This window comes from Rhinatrema bivittatum, chromosome 5 (assembly GCF_901001135.1).
Source record: "Rhinatrema bivittatum chromosome 5, aRhiBiv1.1, whole genome shotgun sequence".
Lineage (NCBI taxonomy): Eukaryota > Metazoa > Chordata > Amphibia > Gymnophiona > Rhinatrematidae > Rhinatrema > Rhinatrema bivittatum.
The window spans coordinates 367660247-367682992 of record NC_042619.1 but is presented as its reverse complement, the minus strand read 5'-3'; the positions used below and the strand labels follow the sequence as shown (position 1 = coordinate 367682992).

Here is a 22746-nt window from a genome sequence, read left to right as displayed (position 1 = left end):
GTTACCATGCTTCCATATTGCAGTAAGTACGTTACCTCTAATCTTCACGTTTTTCCTTGCATAGACAGCTGCATAACCACAGTCGCTCCACGCAAGGAGCTCTCACTTCTTCATGCTCACTATACATTTACTAACTGGGATTACTGTCACTGCCATAAATCCCTTATACAATACTGGACATCACAGTCATATGACCTTCCTGTCCCTCATACGAGCAGACATTCTAATAAATTCTTACATGTCCCTGAGTGCTTTTTTCCATAACCTCAGCCCCTCAATTCTTCATTGTTGGGCCATGGGGTTTTTCTACTATGCATTTTTCTTCATAGATCCAAAACTGCTATGGGTTAGATTCAGTGAAATTCCATTATCAGTGGGTCTAAGCTGTTTAACCGCTTTCGTCCCTCATCCATATTGCAGATCTAGAACCAAAACCTAGTCTGATCCTGCTCATGCTCGCATTTGCTCAGGGTTGTAAGTTTGACCTAAAAACTTCTCAACCAATATACGTCTACTCCGTTCCTGGCACAGTTTCACATAAACTTCCTGGGTCTTATAGCCATGAGTTATACCTTTATGCCTTCCAATACTGCCTCTGCAACAAATCTTGTGCATACAGACAGACAGCATAGGAACAATGTATTTTCCAACACACAACCACGCACAACATCTTAGCTGCTCGGCAAGGAAGCTGCGCAGCTCTACCCTTGACCCTTGCTCACTCAATGCATCCTCTGGCCAATTATCTAAGACATTTACTAAATGCACTAGCAGACCTTCTCCATATAGGTGTCCATCCTCTCGAATGGTCTCAGACTACATGTATTGCGAGAGAAATCTTCTAGCGCTGAGGTCAACTGAACTTGCCCTCTGCGTCCAAATCGAACCATACGGTACACAGATTCTACTCCCTACACGTTTCTAATGCGTTCCCATGGACGCCTTTCTTCCATCAAGGGCCTCTTAAATGTGTCTCTTCCGCTGCCTCTCATAGCCAGCACTCATCTACTGCTGAACCGGGACAGGGTTTACTGTTCCTCAGACCCACTTCCTGGCTGACACCAGTATGCTTCCCATACTTCATAGCCAAAACTCTCATGAAGCTACAACAGGTCAGAGGAACAATGATCCTCATAGCCCCGTACTAGCCTCGACAAGTATGGTTTCCCCTACTCCTCAACTTCTCAGAGAACCAATTCACCTGGGCACAGTGCCCACTCTCGAAACTCAGAATCAGGGCAGGTTGCGTCATCCCAACCTGACAACTCTTGCCCTGACAACTTGGATGTTGAAATTCTGCAACCATTTAATCTTTCAACACAAGTCTCTAAAGTTCTCGTAGCTTCACGAAAGCCTTCCCCATGTAAATCTTACCACTTTAAGGGGACTAGATTTACCAAGTGGTACACACAAAAAGGTTTTGATCTTTTCTCTTGCCCCACTCCTTCTTTTCTAGATTACATATGCCACCTTTCAGATTCTGGTCTCCAGACATCCTCTGTAAGGGTACACCTAAGTGCCATAGCGGCATACCACAAGGGAATAGGGGAGGCGCCAATAACAGCGCAACCCCTACTAAGTAGGTTTATGAGAGGCTTACTTCACCTTAAGCCTCCCATTCGACCACTGGTCACTGACTGGGACCTAACTATAGTACTGACGAGACTCATGCAGTCACCGTTTGAGCCTCTACATTCCTGTGATAAAAAATTTCTTACATGGAAAATAATTTTCTTAGTAGCCATTACATCAGCTAGGAGGGTCAGTGAGTTGCAAGCTCTCGTCACATACTCACCGTATACGAGGTTCCTGCATGACAGAGTAGTCCTTCGCACTCACCCAAAATTCCTACCAAAACTAGTAACGGATTTTCACATCGATCAGTTAATAGTCTTGCCTACTTTCTTTCCAAGACCTCACTCTCAACAGGGAGAAAGAGTCCTACACACATTAGACTGTAAACGTGCACTAGCTTTTTACCTGAACCGCACGGCAGTGCATAGGAAATTCACCCAACTCTTTTTTTGTTTCTTTTGACAAAAATAAGCCAGGAGTTGCGGTAAGAAAACAGGCTCTCTCCAACTGGCTAGCAGACTGTATTGAATTCTGTTATGAAAAAGCAAACATTCCTCTCCAGGGGCGAGTAAAAGCACATTCAGTAAGGGCTATGTCTAAATAAGTAGCACACTATCGTTCAGTGTCATTCAACATATGTATAGCTGCAACATGGAGTTCCCTTCACACCTTTGCAGCTCATTATTGTTTGGACAAAGAAGGACGACAAGATTCAACCTTTGGACAATCTGTCTTAAAGAACTTATTTCCAGTCTAACTCCAACTCCTTCTACATCCATCCTGCTGTGATTTCAGGCTGCCTCAGTTTTTCCAGCAGTACACCTGTTGTGCTTCTTGCACCAGTTGTATGCTGCTGGTAGAATATAAAAATGACTCAGCCTGTAGCTTGCTAGTCACCCATATGTGAGGACTATCATCCTGCTTGTCCTGGGATAAAGCAAAATTGCTTACCTTGTAAAAGGTGTTATCCCAGGACAGCAGGATGTAGTCCTCTCAGAACCCACCCACCACCCCGCGGAGTTGGGTCCGATACATTTTATTATTATTTTTATTTTTTTGGCTTACGCAAATGCTACAAACAAGACTGAAGGGAGACCCCTGTGGCTGAGAATATCATGGCATGCTCAGTAGGCTCAGTGTGCCAGCCAAAAGTTTATAGAAACTTTTGACAGAAGTTTTCCGTACCAGGGCTCCATCTGATGATGTCACCCATATGTGAGGACTACATTCTGCTGTCCTGGGATAACACCTATTACAAGGTAAGCAATTTTGCTTTATCGCAATGTGATCGTGAGCCAAAAAATGATTAACTATACTCACTGTAGTCATGACAGATTAAATTTATACGGTGTGCTGTGTGCATCAGCCTCTTGGTTCATTTGCTAAACTTAACAAATAAAAAAAAAAATAAAAATAGCAGGACAGTTGATAAAGAGGTTTAGAATCATGATTGAATATTATTGTGTCTGTTTTTAAATTGGCATCATATACAGAGCAAGACCCGCAAGGATAATGGCCACGTGGTTTATCCATTTTAGATTCTTGTGGTAAAGCTGATGATACTAGTCCGATTGAATACCATCAAACAACAAGAAGTTGAACAGAATATATTTTAATAGTGCCCTTTATCAGCTTTTTTCATTTCATTTTTAGGAATTCAATATACACTTGTTTTATCATTCATATTAACTGTCATGCTTTTTTGAGAACAGTACAATCTTATTTCATTCTTACTTGGTAAGGACTCATCCTCATCATCAAACATCTCAGCTGTTCATATCCTTTGATGATCCCAATAGATTGGGACAGGCAATAGCTAAAAGAACTCTTAAGTGGCTAGCAGACCGTATTAGGCACTGTTATGCACAGGTTACAAACTCTGACGAGGCTTATCAAGTAAGAGCTATGGCAACTTCAATGGCTCACCTAAGGGCCATTCCCAATGAAACCATTTGCAAAGTTGCTGCTTGGTCTTCAGTTCATACCTTCATGTCCTACTACTGTTTCGGCAACGTTTTGAAGGGATAGTAAATTTGGACAAGGGTTTTCACCCAGTCTGTTCACCCAATAGTCCGCTTTTCCCTTGTGGGGGTCAGAGTTGCTTTTTCAGTAGTTGCTTTGTACCCCAAGCCTCAGCTTGGGACTCCCTACCATTATGGCTAATTTATGGCTGCTTGTCAATGGAGAAAGCAAGTTGGGTCACCTGTAAACAAGATTCTCTATAGAGAGCAGGATGAATTAGCCATACTTATATCCAATTGCCTCCCTGGAGAGTACACCATCTCGTTAACGTTTATGCTGTGGAAGAGGCTGAGGGGCTTATGAGGCAGTGCATGTGCCAGGACTCCCGCATATGCTTAGTAAAGTCTTTACTGAGCTCTTAGAGCTGGATCTGTATAGGCCCTGTCAGATGACATCACCCATGCATTATAGTTAATTCATCCTCCTGACTGAGGAACGCTGTTTACAAGTAAACAAACTTGCTTTACCCCCTTAAGAGGTTTACCCACTCACAACCTGCCAGAGTATTGTGTCACTGAGTGTTGACTGCCATGGTACCGGCACCACTGTGAAGAACTCTGCTGGTCCATCCCACTGAGAGCTGATAAGAACTGCTGGAGCTAGTCTGCACTTGAGGGAGAGTAGGAGAGCTGCTGAAACCCAAACCCACTACTGGTAGGAGAGTAAGCTGATCATGGCCTATCATGTGGTAGGGGCAAAAACCATTCGGTGCCATTTTGGAAAATGGCTCTGATCAGGCCCGGGGCTAGGGAGCAGCCTGGGCCTTCCACTGATCACCAGTGAAATTTTTTTAAAATGTTAGGAGCCACCTGGGAAATTTTTAGGGGTGGGGAAGGGAGGGGACCCTACCAGAGTTTCCATTTTACAGAAAGGAGGGGGAGTGTTGTATAGGACAGAGGCAGGTATTTGATTTCATGGGGAGGGGTTTGGAGAGGGGGGAGGGTGTTGCACAGTTGATATCTATGTTTAAACTTTTTCTTGAGGGGCTGCCTTGAATGGTGGCCCGGAGTGGTGAAGTGTCTAATAAGACACCCCCCCCCCCCCCCCCCCCCAATGATGTTTTTTTTTTTTTTTTCTTTACTCTTTTGGGGGCGCTCATGTCAGGCTGCATGGCCCTTGAAAGTGATGACAAACCCATGCTTGGGGGTCACCATTGTGTATTTTGTAGGCCCCACCTGTGTTTTTGTCTCGTGGACATTTTCCACGAGACAAAAGAATAGAGCGATACTGGCGCAATATTTTGTTGGAGAGGGACATATTGCTGGACTGCCTCACACGATATTGGGCCCCTCCCATGATAATCACAGGTTAGTAAATCCTTAAAATGGTTGTTTGATATAAATACAGTGTACAATTCTAGCTATATACTCCTCTGCTAATTAAACATGGTTTAAGGGCCAGTCACAATGAACATCACAGGTTTGGATCCCTGGTTTATCAGAAACATTCATTCTCATAGTGAGAGGGAGCATGGCTGCTGCTCCAGTGGTGGCTACTGCATGCAATATAAGCCACCTTGTCCAGCCTTTGAGGCCAGTCAGCATTCCTTCAGCTTCCTGGTCATGCTGTTTGGAGACAGGGGATTTGTGGACAGAGGGAAAAGATGGGGCTGGAAAAACAAAAATCCAAGCAAAGCTAGTTTCCTGTCCCATAGAACATTTGATGTTCAAGTTCCCAGGGATAGATAGCCAGGAGTCACACCACCAGCACCATATATAATTTAGAATGTACATCTATTATTGTCTTGATCACAGATCTTCACTGATGATTTGTATTTGGTGGGTAGAGAGAATGCTCTTTGGTCTTTAGCAATAAAAATACCAAAGCCCTTTCTATAAATTCTAAATTATCAGCCTTAATGCTGAAGCCCAACCCATATGGGGGCACAAAGAATATATTTAGAAAAAGTAAGTGCGGAGTCTGTGCCTAGGTAATCCTAATGAAGTTAAACTGGAATTTGAAATCTAAATGAGAGACAATGAATTACTGCATAGTCTTTTCCATAGACATGCCTATTTACATATATGTTATAAACAATGATAGATGTGTTAATATTTTACTTCTACATCTGTATCAAACAACTGAGTTTTAGTACAGAATGATTGACTTGTCAGACACATAGGCAGTGGTAGTGATGAAAGTCTCCTGATATGACAGCTCTTCTTTCTAGCTAGTAGTAATGACCTGTACATATAAACACTAATGCTGTAATGTACAGTATATAACCATTTAGATCTTAGAGGAGACATAATAAGAAACAAGCATGATGGTCATACCAGTTTTGTTTTTCTTTTACTTAGGATAAAGACTTCCTGAAGCCGTTGCTGCATAAAATGCATGTCAACCCACCAGCAGAGGTTTCTACTTCCTTAAAAGTCTACCAAGGCCACACACTGGAAAAAACTTACATGGGGGAAGATTTTTTCTGGGCCATTACACCACTTACTGGGGACTATATACTATTTAAATTTGACAAGCCAGTCCATGTTGAAAGGTTGGTAATTAGCTGTTATTGTTAAACTTCTTATCTCAATACCTTAAGTTAAAACTCTGGAAGACCCCGTAGACCTATATCTCACTTGATTACGTTCAGGCCGATTCAGTATGGTGCACTCGGCTGAGCACAACGTTTAGCACACATTTGGCTGGGAGGGGTAATAGCGCCTTGAAAATGCGCAACCAAACTCGCAAAATCAAATAGTGCTCATCACATGCAAATGCATGTTGATGAGCCTATTAGTTAGTCGCCTGGAATACTGAAAGTATTTTACTCTCAGAAATTTGGGCAGGCGTTAACCATAGACAGCACCGGGAAAGTGTACAGAAAAGCAGAAAAAAACTCTTTTCTGTACATCCTCTGACTTAATATCATAGCGATATTAAGTTGGAGGCCCCAAAAATAAAAAAACCCAAAATCTTCAAGAAAAAAAAAAATCTGCCCGAACAAAATGGACACTCAATTTTGCTGGCAGTAGGTTCGAAAACTGCCGGTAAAATTAAGTGGCAGCTGTCAATTGTCGGATCGCTGACAGCTGCCACTTCTGCTAATAAGGAGGCACTAGGGACACTAGTGCGTCCCTAATTTAAATACAAAATTGCGCCCCCAGGAGAGGTGCCTGGACGCGCGTCGGGAGAGCGGGCGCTCGCCTCTGAGCGCCAGCTCTCCCGCAGGTTTTATTGCATCAGCCTGAAAGTCAATGTTCATGCCTATGTATGTTATTTGATTACATTTAGTCATTGTTTAAGTCATGCCATTATATGTATGTTATGTTGTAAACCATTGTAATCTTTAAGTTGAACAGTATATAAACTAACTAAACCTAAGACAACACTTCTACTTGTGTAAATGTCATGCCTCTGTATCACTCCATGGTGAGGCCGCACCTAGAGTACTATGTGCAGTTCTGGTCTCTGCATCTCAAAAAAAATATAATAGTTGCATTGGAAAAGGTACAGAGAAGGGTGACCAAAATGATAAAGGGGTTTGAATACTTCCTTATGGAGAGAGGCTAAGCAGATTTGGGCTCTTTAACTTGGAGAACAGATAACTGAGAAGGGGATATGATTGAGATTTATAAAATCATGAGTGGAGTGGAACAAATAAATAGTAAATAGTTATTTACTCTTGCAAAGAACACTAGGACTAAGGGACAAATCATAGGAAGTATTTTTTCCCTCTGCACACAGTCAAGCTATGGAATCTCGTCAGAGGATGTGATCAAGGCCACTAACATAATGGACAAGCTCCTGAAGGAAAAGTCAATGAACAGTTATTAGTCGGGCAGATTTAGGAAAGCCATTGCTTATCTCCAAGAGTTAAATAGATCAGCTGTTTGGGATCCGCCAGGTACATGTGATGTGGTAGGTTACTATCTGAGACAGTATACTGGGCTGATCCAGCATGGCAATCCTTATGTTATTATCCCAGGACAAGCAGGATGCTAGTCCTCACATATGGGTGACGTCATCCACGGAGCCCTTAAGCGGGAAAACTTCTGGCAAGTTTCTAGAAGTTTTAAACTGGCTGCCTGAGGCTACTGAGCATGCTCGGCATGCCATGATATTTCCTGCCACAGGGGTCTCACTCCAGTCTTCTTTTTTCCGCGCTGCTAGCTGCATCGCGGTTTCCAGGAGCCTGTGAGTTACCTCACAACAATCTAAAAAATTTTTCAAACTTCTTCCCTTTACGGGTCTTACTCGGTTTGTCACCGGCTGGTGACAAACTTCCTACTTTCTTCACGAAGAAGGAATCCGAAATCATCGACGGATGTCGACCGAAAAAACTTCCGGATTTAAAAAATGTCCGGCCTGCAACCGGACTATGTCCATCACCGACCCGCACGTCGAGTGCGTCCGTTGTTTGGGAGGAGACCACGACATCGCTTCTTGTGCCCAGTGTCAAGAAATGACGGCGAAAGGTAGGAAGCTTCGCCATGAAAAAATGGCTCAGATTTTTCAAATCAGAGCACCGACATCGCCATCGACCTCGACTAGATCTTCCCCGATAGGCGTATCGAAGAAGATACTTCTCAAGAAAAGAGTCCAACAAGGTTCGGGAGATGCTTCCTCGCCAACCCCGTCTGTGGCATCGTCCAGATCCGTTTCTGAGATTCGTACCAAACATAAACACCGGAGACATCACGCGATTCCTCCGTTGCCACCGCCGGAAGAACCGGTGGCTAAACAGCGGAAGTTGTCATCGACCTCGGTAATCCCTGCAGAGGAATCGACACCGTCGACATCCGTGACGGACTTAACAGCCTTGATTAAGAAGCTTGTCGCCGATGCCATGAAAGAAGCCATCCCGGCGGCATCTCCAACACCGGCCCTGGTAGGACCGATGCCGACCTACGGGTCGATGCCGACTCCTCAGTCGATGCCGGCCATCGGGCCGATGCCGATGACTCCATCGATGCCGACTACCGAGTCGATGCCTTCCTCGATATCGATGCCGGTGCCATCGTCCATATCGATGCCAGTGCCGATGCCAACGTCATCGTCCATACCGATGCCAATCTCGGTGCCGATGACTGCTGCAGCTCTATCAATGCCGATGGACGTGCCCAGCTGCTCTTCAACGATGCCTGCTGCTCGATCGATGTCAGCAGCCTCATCGTCGATGCAAATCGCACATCCTTCGATGGAATCGACTAATTTACATTCTTCAATGTCCACAAGTGCTTCCAGACCAATCTCCTCATTGATTCCCATCTCCATGTTCTCCTTTCTCACTACTTCACTTTCTACGGCTGCACAACCAGCTCCACATTATACCTTAGCTCCTTCTGCAGCTTCAAGCCGGGGAAAAAAGGCAGCAGGAAAATCCAAGCATCCAGAGATTCCCTCTGAGAAAAGACTACATGCTATCCTTACCAAAAGATATCATGATCTTTTATCTTCCTTGCCTTCATACCCTGCGGAAGAAAGTGATACCAGTGATGCGGTACCGGACATCCAGGATCCTTTACCAGGACCCTCTGGAGTTGCTCCATCTACAATTCCAAGCCATCCTTCATATCCTCAACCAGCGGATACATGGTCTGATACACAATCGGAGTATTCTTCAGAGGAATTTTTATCAGAAGGTACTCCGCCACAGACCAAGAAGCAATCCCCTCCTGAGGATTTGTCTTTTGCTTCTTTCGTTCAAGAAATGTCGGAATCCATCCCTTTTCAACTTCAGGCAGAGAAGGATGACAGACAGCAAACACTGGAGATTCTACAATTTGTAGATCCCCCAAAACATAACCTAGCAATTCCAGTACATGAAGTACTACTCCAACTTCAACAACGGATTTGGGAGCACCCATGTACATGTACCCATTAGTTGTGGAATCTGCGCAAAAGAAATCAAGAAGGTCCAGAACTCACGCTTCTATCCCTCCTGGGAAAGATAACAGATTCCTAGACCTTATGGGGCGTAAGATTTACCAGGGAGCGATGCTGCGTACCAACTGTATATGACGCAGCATCAAAGAAACCTGTGGAAGCAGATTGAGGAATTTCTACCCTCTCTCCCTCAACAGCAGCAGGAGGCAGCACAACAGATTGTGCAGAAAGGTCTGGATGCGGGCAAGCATGAGGTGCGAGCGGCGTATGACGCGTTTGAGACTTCTTCCAGAACGGCAGCTTCAGGCATCAGTGCTCGAAGATGGGCCTGGTTGAAGGCGTCGGACCTACGTCCAGAGGTCCAGGATAAACTAGTGGACTTGCCTTGCCTGGGCGACAACTTGTTCGGAACAAAAGTACAAGATGCCGTAACGCAGCTTAGAGAGCACTCTGAAACATTAAAGCAGCTCTCTACGTTGTCCCATGACACTCCTACTCACCCTGCCCGCAGGCCGCCACGGCGAGACACCAGACGACCTTTCTTTAGGCCGAGAAGGTATTACCCCCAGACCTCAAGACCACGCTCTACAAGGCCTCCACAGCGCCCTCAGCAGAGACAGCAGAGAGCTGCAAGGCCACAGCCTCCGCCCCAAACTGCTTCCACCTCTGGCTTTTGAAAGCAGTCCCGGAGAACAGAGCCAACCAAACCCCTTTCCAGAATTACCAGTAGGGGGAAGGATTTCCCACTTTTACAACGATTGGGAAAATATCACCACAGATCACTGGGTCTTATCCATAGTTCATCAGGGTTACCACCTAGACTTCACAGCTCCCCCGCAGGAGTTTCCATCACAAAACTCCTATCTCGAACACATCCCTCAATTACAAATGGAATTATCTACTCTTCTGAAAGCAAGAGCTGTGGAACACGTACCACACTCACAGAAGGGAAGAGGATTCTATTCCCGGTATTTCCTCATTCCAAAGAAAACCGGAGGACTTCGTCCCATTCTAGATCTCAGAAATCTCAACAAATTTCTAAGAAAAGAAAAATTCAGAATGGTATCCTTAGGCACCATTCTTCCTCTCATACAAAAGGGGGATTGGCTTTGTTCTCTGGATCTCCAAGACGCTTATACTCACATACCTATTTTCCCACCTCATCGCAAGTACCTAAGATTCAAGGTGGGACACCAGCATTTCCAATACAGAGTCCTACCATTCGGCCTAGCCTCAGCTCCCAGAGTATTCACAAAATGCCTAGCAGTAATAGCAGGACATTTGCACAAACAGGGTGTTCATGTCTTCCCTTATCTAGACGATTGGCTAATAAAAAGTCAATCTCAACAAGGGGCGCTTACTTCTCTACATTACACAATAAAGGTACTGCACAAACTGGGATTTCTCATCAATTATCAAAAATCCCACCTGCAACCATCTCATCTACTCCAATACATAGGAGCAGAATTAGACACAAACCTCGCACAAGCTTTTCTTCCAGGAGACCGTGCACAAACACTGTCCCAGTTGGCGTACTCCATGTCCACACAACCGCAAGTGACAGCTCATCAGTTTCTAATCTTACTAGGCCACATGGCATCAACGGTTCATGTCACTCCGATGGCACGACTTGCCATGCGGCTTACCCAATGGACTCTTCGGTCGCAATGGATCCAAGCCATTCAACCACTTCATTCTCCCATCCAAGTAACCCACCAACTTCGCTCATCGCTAAACTGGTGGACAATCAAGGACAATTTACGCAAGGGCCTGCCTTTCCAAAAGCCGATCCCTCAGATAACGTTAACTACAGATGCATCCACCTTGGGATGGGGAGCTCATGTAAACTCTCTTCAAACTCAAGGAACTTGGACAAAACTCGAAGCCACATATCAAATCAATTTTCTGGAACTTCGAGCTATACGTTATGCGCTGCATGCGTTCAAGGACTGCCTTTCACACAAGACTGTGTTAATCCAAACAGACAATACGGTTGCCATGTGGTACATCAACAAACAGGGAGGTACGGGCTCGTATCTCCTTTGTCAAGAAGCTGCGCAAATTTGGGACTGGGCCTTGAATCACTCAATATTGCTACAGGCCACTTATCTAGCAGGAATTCAAAATGTGCTAGCAGACCGACTCAGTCGGCAATTCCAACCACACGAGTGGTCTCTGAATCCCTCGATAGCGACCAAGATATTCCAACGTTGGGGACAGCCAACAACAGACCTCTTTGCGTCGCACCTGAACCACAAGGTGACCAACTTCTGTTCCCTGCACAAACAGAAGCACCAACCAGCCGAGGACGCCTTTGCTCGCCCTTGGAACTCAGGCCTACTCTATGCATATCCTCCCATACCGCTTATCACCAAGACACTGGTGAAGCTACAACAGGACAAGGGGACCATGATACTCATAGCCCCATATTGGCCTCGACAGGTATGGTTTCCCACGCTGCTAGACCTTTCAGTCAGGGATCCAATACGTCTGGGAATAGCTCCCAATCTCATTACTCAGGATCAGGGTCGGTTGCGCCATCCCAACCTTCAGTCCCTATCCCTGACAGCATGGATGTTGAAAGCTTAATCTTACAACCACTCCATCTTTCAACAAATGTTTCCCAAGTGCTTATAGCTTCCCGCAAACCTTCCACGAGAAAAAATTACTCTTTCAAATGGAAACGGTTCACATTCTGGTGCAAGCAAAATCATACAGATCCTTTTACTTGCCCCACATCTACTCTTCTAGATTATTTGTACCATCTTTCAAACTCTGGTCTTCAGACATCGTCAATCAGAGTACATTTGAGTGCAATCTCCGCTTACCATAACAAGATAGGAGATGCACCTATATCCACACAACCTCTCGTCAGTAGATTCATGAGAGGTCTAACACATCTTAATCCACCAATTCGGCCTCCAGCTACACAATGGGACCTGAATCTGGTTTTAACAGGACTAATGCGTTCTCCTTTCGAACCCATTGATTCCTGTGATCTTAAATTTCTCACATGGAAGACTATTTTCCTCATAGCCATCACATCAGCTAGAAGGGTTAGTGAGTTACAAGCACTTGTCACATATGAACCTTATACAAAGTTCCTCCATGACAGAGTGGTTCTCCGAACGCATCCGAAATTCCTTCCTAAGGTAGTTACGGAATTCCATTTAAATCAAACAATAGTCTTACCCACATTCTTTCCAAAGCCTCACTCTCACCAGGGGGAAAGAGCTTTGCACACTTTGGACTGCAAACGTGCGTTGTCCTATTACTTGAATCGCACTACGTCCCTCAGAACATCCAATCAGCTTTTTGTCTCTTATGACCCAAATAAGCCTGGTAGAGCAGTGGGAAAACATACTTTATCCAATTGGTTAGCAGACTGCATACAATTTTGCTATGCAAAAGCAGGCCTTCCTCTCCAAGGGCGAGTAAAGGCACACTCAGTAAGAGCAATGTCAACCTCGGTAGCACACTTTCGTTCAGTGCCAATCATTGACATTTGTAAAGCAGCAACATGGAGTTCTCTTCACACTTTTGCAGCTCATTACTGTTTGGACAAGGAAGGACGACAAGATTCAGCCTATGGACAATCTGTCTTAAAGAACTTGTTTCCAGCTTAATCCCAACTCCTTCTACATCCACTCTGCTGTGATCTTCGGCTGACTCATTTTCTTCAACAAAGCATCACTGCTACCTGACTCAGCCTCTAGCTTGCTAATCACCCATATGTGAGGACTAGCATCCTGCTTGTCCTGGGATAAAGCAAAATTGCTTACCTTGTAATAGGTGTTATCCCAGGACAGCAGGATGTAGTCCTCACGGAACCCGCCCGCCACCCCGCGGAGTTGGGCCTCAGACTTTATTATTTTATTTTGCTTACGCTTATTGCTACATACAAGACTGGAGTGAGACCCCTGTGGCAGGAAATATCATGGCATGCCGAGCATGCTCAGTAGCCTCAGGCAGCCAGTTTAAAACTTCTAGAAACTTGCCAGAAGTTTTCCCGCTTAAGGGCTCCGTGGATGACGTCACCCATATGTGAGGACTACATCCTGCTGTCCTGGGATAACACCTATTACAAGGTAAGCAATTTTGCTTTATGTTTACTGATGCAGAGTCAGTGTAGAGTTCTTACCCTGTATGTTTACATTTAGTACTTTGAATCAGATGGATTTTTTAGGTTAGTTTCCTTTTTTTTTCTTTCTGCCCTAACCAGGGCACCTTACAATAAGAGTAACAAAATTGTGATTAAACAATACAAAGTAACATGGTGAATGCACTAGCAAACAGAAAATTGACAAGATAAGCTTTGGAACTAGGCAGGCTGGGAGAGAGAGGTTTTTAGTTTAACTCTGAAGACAGATAATAATATTTTTGGATACTGAGGGAAAATTGGTCCAGAAGTCCAGTGCGAGAAGTAAAGGCATGGAAATAAGAGGTTGCTTGTTAGGGAACAATTTTCAAATTTATTTATTTATTTTGGACTTTTATATACCGACATTCATGTAGAAAATTTATATATCATATCTGTTTACAGTGAAAACACAAAAGTTGCAAATAGCATTACATAGAACAGGGTGACATGGAACTGGGAATAAGGGATCAAAAACAAAGGTAAATAATGATAACTGAAAAAGTGTGAGCCACGTGAGGATTAGAATGATTCTTAATATCAAATCAAGAGAAAAACATATGATAATAAAGACGCAATGATAAAAGCCTATAAGATAAACAAATAGTAAGATCAAATTATATACTAAAGCAATGAGAATAAATATACGATGATAATAAGGCATTAAGGAAGTCAGAAAGTATGTTCAGGCTAGACCAAGCCAGATGGCAGCGTCCATTCCGGGCGAGAATGGAGCACGAATGACCTAGAAGAGAGGGAGCATGTACTTCCTTGTGAGCGTGAAGCAGTATCGATTAGTGTTCCGGGATGGATCTTCCTGATTTCCAGGGGGGATCATCTGGATGAGGAAAGGCTTGTTTGAAAAGCCAAGTTTCAAGTTTTGGTTTTTTTTTTTTAAAGTTAGTGGGCATGATTCTAGCCAGAGATCTGGGGAAAGAGTGTTCCATTGAGAGGGACCAGCAGTGGATAGGGCATGTTTCCTTAGGTCGGTATTAATTGGGGGGGCGTAGAGAGAGCCTTTGTAGGCAGATCTTACAGGTCTGGAGGATTTGTGGAAACGAAGAGATAAGATAAGATCAAGAGGGATTAGATTATGCGTGGCTTTGTGAATTATCATAAGGACTTTGTAAAGAATTCTAAATTTAATTCAAATCATCCATATTGGGACAAAAACACTGCTTGCTTTTTTACCCAAAGGCTTTGCACACTTTTCAAAACTAAAGTACACACATACTTTCATTTTGAAACCTACCACAGGTACAAAGTACATGTGGTCACTTGCCACCTGGTTTTTTTCTTTATGGGCAAGCAGGACTACATCATTCACTCAAGTGGATGATGTTATCTGATTGCACCAACATGGAATATGCTCTCTCAGTGCTCAGAAAGACCTAGACGTCTTTCTGAGCATGCATGGATGTTTGTATGACCGCTCTGCAAATCTGCTTAATCTCTTTTCTTCCACAAAGTGAATGGAGTGCATTTACTGTCTTATAATGTCTGTTTTCTTAAATTTTTGAGTCAGCCTTCTTTTTCACATCTTATTGTTTCTCTTATTCTTTTATTTTCTCGAGCCTCCTCCAAAAATAAAATGCAGAAATATTTTTGTCTTCATTCTTTCTCCAATATTGTTTGATTTGGCTACATCTCTCTTTTCCATGTCAGGTTAAAAAAACATTTAAAAGATGTCCCAAAAGTAATTTTTAAATGTCCCCTTCCTGGAAATGCCTCGGCTCATCGCATGAAGTTATAAGAGCATAAGAATTGCCTTACTGGGTCAGACCAAGGGTCTATCAAGCCCAGCATCCTGTTTCCAGCAGTGGCCAATCCAGGCTACAAGTACCTGGCAAGAACCCAAACACTAAGTAGATCTCATGATACTGATGCCAGTAATAGCAGTGGCTGTTCCCTAAGTCAACTTGATTAATACCAGTTAATGGACTTCTCCAAGAATTTATCTAAACCAGTTTTAAACCCAGCTACACTAACTGCACTAATCACATCCTTTGACAAAGTCCAGAGATTAATTGTGCAATGAGTGAAAGAATTTTCTCCGATAGTTTTAAATGTGCTACTTAGTAACTTCATGGAGTTCCCCCTAGTCCTTCTATTAACTCTAGCAGCTGCGACTGTAGTGTCATCCTGTCCACATCCCTCCCACTCACCACTCCCTTACCGCCCCCCATTACCTCTGATTGACCCATAGCCATACATGCATACATTCTTTAATACCATGGAATAACAACCAACACAGATATTGGATAAAAAGGCTACAGCTTTATTAACAATATATTTATCCCAGGACAAGCAGGATGCTAGTCCTCACATATGGGTGACGTCACTGACTGAGCCCTATTGCGGGAAAACTTTCTGTCAGTTTCTAGAAACTTTTGACTGGCACTGTGAGGCCACTGAGCATGCCCAGCATGCCATGATATTCTCTGCCACAGGGGTCTCACTCTAGTCTCGTATGTAGCAATAAGCTTTAGCAAAAAAATAAAAAAATAAAATAATAAAAGGTATGAGACCCAACTCCGCGGGGTGGCGGGTGGGTTCTGTGAGGACAACATCCTGCTGTCCTGGGATAACACCTATTACAAGGTAAGCAATTTTGCTTTATCCCAGGACAAGCAGGATGCTAGTCCTCACATATGGGTGATTAGCAAGCTAGAGGCAGAGTCATTTCGTAGTGAAGCAACAGTGAAGTATTGTTGTTGAAAATGAGTCAGCTGAAGATCACAGCAGGATGGATGTAGAAGGAGTTGGAATTAAACTGAAAACAAGTTCTTTAAGACAGATTGCCCATAGGCTGAATCTTGTCGTCCTTCTTTGTCCAAACAGTAATGAGCTGCAAAGGTGTGAAGAGAACTCCATGTTGCTACATACGAGACTAGAGTGAGACCCCTGTGGCAGAGAATATCATAGCATGCTGGCCTTGGCTGGACAAAGCTGGCCAACAAAGGTCTGTGAGTTCCCACCAACCCACCACACGCTTCACAACCCCATTAGAACATTCACATGCTGCAGCTGCAGCAATCCAAAGCTCCTGGCATCACAAAATGAAAATGCACATATGCACATGCAAACAGCAAAGCAAATGAACATGTCAACAGTCCTGAGGTGGCACAGGCCACCGCAAAAAGACCACAATACAAACCAGACCACCAGCCCCACCAGTCCACGAGAAGGAGAAACCCATCCTGGAAGGGGCCAAAACCCAAACACCTCCTCGAAAGAACATGGTACTCTCATCTTCAGAAGTGGAGAAGCATGGCCTCCCCCGCAGCCAACAAGCTCATCAGCAAAGACCCAACAACCACAGAAGAAACTTGCAACCATAAGGCCCAGATGCTGGCAAGCTACTTGTTAACCCTCCCTGACCGCTGATCCTGGCCCATCTTCCTCCCTAACCTCGCAAAAAGGTCGCCAATGAAGCTGCCTGCTGCTGCCCGATCCCACTGCAACAAAGGTGAGCCGTGCCTAACAGATGCCCCCGCTCATCTCTTTTTTTTTTTCCTTTGGTGAGGCTTTGTTTTCTTTATCTGGGGCCCTCCAGACACGAACACTGACGGGGAGCTCCAGCCCCGGCCCCCGCTCTGACAGCAGCAAGCTCCTGGGCCAGGTACTTCTCCTCCAACATTCAGTTGGGTTCTCTACCCTTTAAGGGTCACCTTTTATTTGGGGAAGATCTTGAACACCTAATTCAGTCTTTCGGTGATAATAAATCTCTCTATTTGTCCGAGGATAAACCTAAAGCAAAAAGGTTTTTTCAGGTACGATCGCGTTTTCTCTCATGTCCTTCAGAAGCAAACAAAATTCAATTTACTATGACACAGACAAGGAAAAGTTTGCTATTAAAGATTTAGATTTTTTTCAGTATGGCAATAGAGCTGGCCAAATGTTGGCTAAGGCTGCTAAATCCTAGGCTCCAATACATTTCGATTATAAAGTCGAGTTCTGGTATGCTACTGAATTCTACCAAAGATATAGCTCAGATTTTTTCCACTTATGTGCATTTATACTCCAAGCTCCCTGTAATAGTGAAGAGATAAGAACATATATTTGTCCAGTGGGTTTATCACATATCTGAGCAGTAGCTCCAATTTTTAAACAATCCCCTTTATTGGAACTTTTGCATCTTTGCATCTTCGCTATTGTTGTTATACCCTTGTTCCATGTAAACCGATATGATATGATTGTATCATGAATGTCGGTATAAAAAAAAGTATAAATAATAAATAAATTGGAAGAAATGCAGAGGTGTCTCTCAGGCCAAACTATATAGGCTTCAGGACCTGGCGGTTTTACTAATGAATATTATGACACTTTACTTTGAAAACAGTAGCTAAGGGGGGAGTTTGTTTATGGGGTTATTACGGTGATCCCCAAACCTGGCAAGGACCCTTTGCTCCCAACATCACACAGAACTATTTATTTGTTTAATTATGACATTAAATTTTTGGCTAAGGTTATAGTTGATAGGTTGTTTCACATCTTCTTGATCTAATATTGTAGTCCTAGGTGGATTTTGTCAGAGGCCGCCAATCTGTATTTAATGTTTATCAGATAGCTTCTATAGAATGATCTAATCTGAGTAAATTAAGTTAATTACTAATAAGTTTTGATGCTTTGATAGGACCATCTGGACTTCATGTTTGAATTGCTTCATTTTTATAGTCTTTTTGGCTATTTTCTGGATGTCTTAGCTATTTTATATTCTACTCCTAAGGCTTCCGTATTGATTAATGGTACTTTTTCTTATACGATTCATTTACGGTGTGGCACCCGACAGGTCTGCCTTTTTTCTCCTTTACTTTTCTTCTTATCTTGGATAGTTTTTTCTGCATTCTCAGTAACCATCCAGACATTCCTGGAGTTCCTTTAGGTACTTCCTCTTTCAAATTAGCTGCCTTCGCTGATGACAGGTTACAGTACTTCACATCATCAACCCTAAGGAATCTCTTCCAAAGATTCTCTTTGCGTTTCAGACATATGGCGCCTTATCTGGCTTAAGTCTAAATCTGGATAAGTTGGAAGCAATGCTGCTTGGAAACTTTGCTCCATTGCTATGGGAAGGAATATTTCTCCTAGGACAAGCAGGATGGTAGTCCACAGATGGGTGACATCAGATGAGCCCAGCATGGAAAACTTTTGTCAGTTTCTAGAAACTTTGGCACACTGAGCATGCCAATATCCGTGCAGCCACGCAGGGTCCCCCTTCAGTCTCGTTTTTTTTCCGCAAAGCAGTCGCCTCGCAGTTCTCGGAGGTCTCGCCAAATATTTTCAAAAACTTCTTTTCATTGAGGATTTTTCCTCAGTGCGGGGTCCCTCTTGCTATCGGTTCCCGCACGTCTCGGGAGGTGTTTCTCTCGTTCTTTGCGGTCGATTTCCGAGCGTGTCACCTCACGGTGGCCGCCAGCCATCGACCACTCGCCGGCTTATTTTTATGGTGGCGTCCGGTTTTCGTAAATGTCCCCAGTGCCCGCGGACCATGTCTCACAGATCCGCACGAGGTCTGTATCCTCTACCTGGGGGCTTCCCATGACATTTGCGGGTGCCTCGACTGTGCTCAGATGACCTCCAAGGGCCGTCGTTCCCAACTGGACAAGATGGAGCAGCTTTCTGGTGCAAAAATGTTGGCTCCATCGACTCTGGCATCAGGGATTTTGACACCAAAGAGTTGCGGAGACCCCTTCGACTCGGCGTTGCCCTCCACGTCCTGTCCAATCCCTCCTTGCAAAGAGAAGGGCTCGGGGGACCGGCCCTCTCCGTTGTCTGACTGTTCCAATGCATCCAGATCGTCGGCTTCCTTGGCACTGGAGAAGGACCAGGCCGAGCACTGAGGGGCAACGCTGTCACTGACACCGGCAGTCATCGTCGCATGTCACTAGTGCCGATTCCGGAGGAGCACCAGCCCATGCCAAGCCTCCTCCGAAGCAACCCCATGGTGAAGAGGCCCCATTCTCTTCCAAACACGGGAGTCCCAGGCATTCCCCACAGAGTGTGGTGCTGGGCATTGGGTCTCCTTGGCCCCATGTGAAGGCTCTGACACCTCGTCATCCTCCTCCTCTGTCCACGTTCTCATCACCGGACTTTCAGGAGAAGTTCGACCGCAGGGTGCAACAGGTGTTGCTCCGAGCCCTCCAAAGCATTGAACCACCAGTGCCTGCGCTGCTAGCACCCCTACTGGAGCGTTTCGATGTCATGTTGGGTGTTCTGCTGATGCAACCGGTGCCTAGGGCTCCTTCGGTTCCCCATCGGCCATAGAGGTCCCCCTCCAGAGCGATCCCGATTATTGGATCTGAGGAGGAGGAAGATGCACAACTGCGCCCAAGGCCCTCAAAGGTTCCCAGGGCTGTCTGTTCCCTCAGGGCCCACGGTGCCTCCAGCACCATCAATGCCCCCCCCCCCCCCCCCCCCCCCCCGATGCCATCAATGCTCTTGAGGCCCCCGGCACCGAGACAACACTCGATGCTACCGCTGGACATGGGTGCTGGCCCCCTTCATTGCCGTCCTATGGACGTCAGTGAGGAGGATGTTGCAACTTTTGGAGGCTGGTTTAAAGACCAACTCAGAGTACACGTGAGTGCCATCAGTGCTTATCACCAGGGTGTTGGCGGTATGCCCATCTCTATGCAGCCCATAGTGGGGAGGTTTATGCAAGGTTTCTTCAGCTGAAGCCTCTCCTGCAGTCTCCTGTATTGACCTGGGATTTTGACGTAGTTTTGGGCGCGGCTCATGCGAGATCTTTTGGAGCCCCTGCACTCCAGTGACCTGAAGTAGCTGACCTTGAAAGGTCATCTTCTTGGTTGCGGTCACTTTGGCGTGTAGAGTTAGTGAGCTTCAGGCATTGGTGACATATCCACCCTACACAAAATTCTTTCTTGATAGGATGGTCCTGCATATTCACCCTAAGGTGGTAACTGATTTTCATCTTAACCAGTCAGTCATTCTTCCCACCATTTTTTCCTGGTCTCACTCGCACCAGGGCGAACGGGCTCTGCACAGTTTGGATTGCAAAAGGGCCTTAGCTTTTTTCCTCGAACAGACAGCAGGCCACAGACAGTCCACACAGCTCTTCATCTCCTTCAATAAGAACAGATTGGGAGTTGTGGTTGCCAAGCAGAGTCTGTCAAACTGGCTGGCGAATTGCATTTCCTTCTGCCTTGTGCAGGTGGGCCTTCAGCTTGGAGGCCGTGTCAAGGCTCACTCAGTGAGAGCCATGGTGGCTTCAGTAGCCCACTTGCAAGCGGTTCCCATAGCAGAAAACTGCAAGGCTGTGATGTGGAGTTCCCTCCATATGTTCGCTGCCCACTACTGTCTGGACAGGGATGGCCGACATGATGGTAGCTTCGGCCAATCTGTCCTTTGGAATCTCCATCAGCTGTAAAGTCCAGCTCTTCCTGCCTAGGGCCCATTGTTCAGGTTAAGGCTGTCTCCCCCTGTTACCAACAGCACTGTTGTTTTTGTGCCTGTTGGCACCCGGTTACGTGCTTGTTGGCTCTTATGGCTCGGGACCAGCCTGTAACTTGGTATTCATCCATGTGTGAGGAGTACCATCCTGCTTGTCCTAGGAGAAAGCAAAATTACTTATCTGTAATAGGTGTTCTCCTAGGACAGCAGGATGTTAGTCTTCACGAAACCCACCTACCATCCCTTAGAGTTGGGTTTCTCCTATGTTTGTTGTTTTAAGTTTTCTAGAAACTTTGACATACGTTTTCCATGCTGGGTTCCATCTGATGATGTCACCCATGTGTGAGGACTAACATCCTGCTGTCATAGGAGAACACCTGTTACAGGTAAGCAACTCTGTTTTCTGTTCTGACCAAGGATCCACACTGTTAAACTGGATAGGTCCCTTTGGGTCAGAATTGTCAATGAGCAAGGAATATCCACTGTAATATTCCTTTGTTATGCTATTTCTTCTCTATGTTGTATTGTATAATAAGTGGACCATAGTCTCCTTTGATCTTTTGGTATCCAGTGGTTTTGCCGTTCAGCCCATTAATGCGTAACAAGTGGGCATGGTTACAATATGTAAATCAATGTTGCGGAAGCTTTATTTAATTTTGTTAATGTTTAAAGAATACAGATATCATTTAAAGATAGATAATTACTGAGGGAAAGAAACATTATGAGAGAGAAGATAGGGATGCATCAGTGAGGGAAGAGATGAAGAAAGGAAACAGCTTCAGGAACAAGAGCAGTGGAGTTAGGAAAGTGCTTTGAGCGAGAGAAGCAGCATGAAAGAAAGAATAAGGAAGAAATTGCCAATGAGGAAGTAAGAGAAGCAGCAGGAGAGGAAGGAAACTAGAGCAGGGCTAGCCAACTATGGTCCTCAAGAGCCACAAACAGACCAGGTTTCCAGGATATTCACAATGAATATGCATGAGATCGATTTGCATACTTGCCTCCATTGTATGTAAATCTATTCAGTGCATATTCATTGTGAATATCCTGAAAACCAGGCCTGTTTGTGGCTCTCAAGGATTGGAGTTTGTCCCCAGTGAACTAAAGGAAGAGAAAATGGAAAGGAATTTGAACTGGAGGAGAGGGGAAAGGTGGAAAGAGAAATGAACCAGAGAGAGAGATGGAGAAGAGATTGGAGATTAAAAATAAAAAATTGAAGAAAAGCAGAAACCGATGATCAAAAGAGAAGGAATAAGGAGAGAGAAGCTAGAACAGAGTTAGAGAAGACCAGGAATAGAAGCAACAAGCAGAGGAGTAAAATAGATAATAAATTAACAAAAGTTAGGAAATAGTTTGGTTAGTTGCCTGTTTGATATTCTGTTTATTAATTTGCTTATGCTTGTATTTGATTGTTAAAATCAAAATCAGATGCCTGGGTTCAGCTTTTATTCAAGTTTTCTAAATTGCCTATCTCTGTTGCTTATCTTCTGTAATTTGTCTATTAGTTGCATTATATTTTTTATATAGAAGAGGGTCCTTCTAGAATTGAACTCATTTATTTGGACCCCATTGGGAACATCTACCAACAGTTTACTGCAGTCTCTACATATGTAATACATTCAGTTTGACAAAGGAGCAGAATTATAATAAATCTTTTTATATTGCTCTTCTAGATACCTATTTCACAGTGGAAACCCAGAACATCCAGGAGACATACTACTTAATACAACAGTTGAAATTTTGCCTGTCAAGGTATTGATATAATGTTATCT

At 44.5% G+C, this 22746-nt stretch overlaps 1 protein-coding gene across 3 annotated transcripts in view; it reads left to right on the top strand.

The window, feature by feature from the left end:
* MGAT4A (alpha-1,3-mannosyl-glycoprotein 4-beta-N-acetylglucosaminyltransferase A) overlaps window positions 1–22746 on the top strand; it is a 359679-nt gene that overhangs the window by 206758 nt on the left and 130175 nt on the right. For all 3 annotated transcript variants that reach the window (XM_029604768.1, XM_029604767.1, XM_029604769.1), the window contains 2 exons: window positions 5898–6091; window positions 22648–22726. In XM_029604768.1, the coding sequence (XP_029460628.1) occupies window positions 5898–6091; window positions 22648–22726 (273 nt within the window). The remainder of the gene's footprint in view (window positions 1–5897; window positions 6092–22647; window positions 22727–22746) is intronic.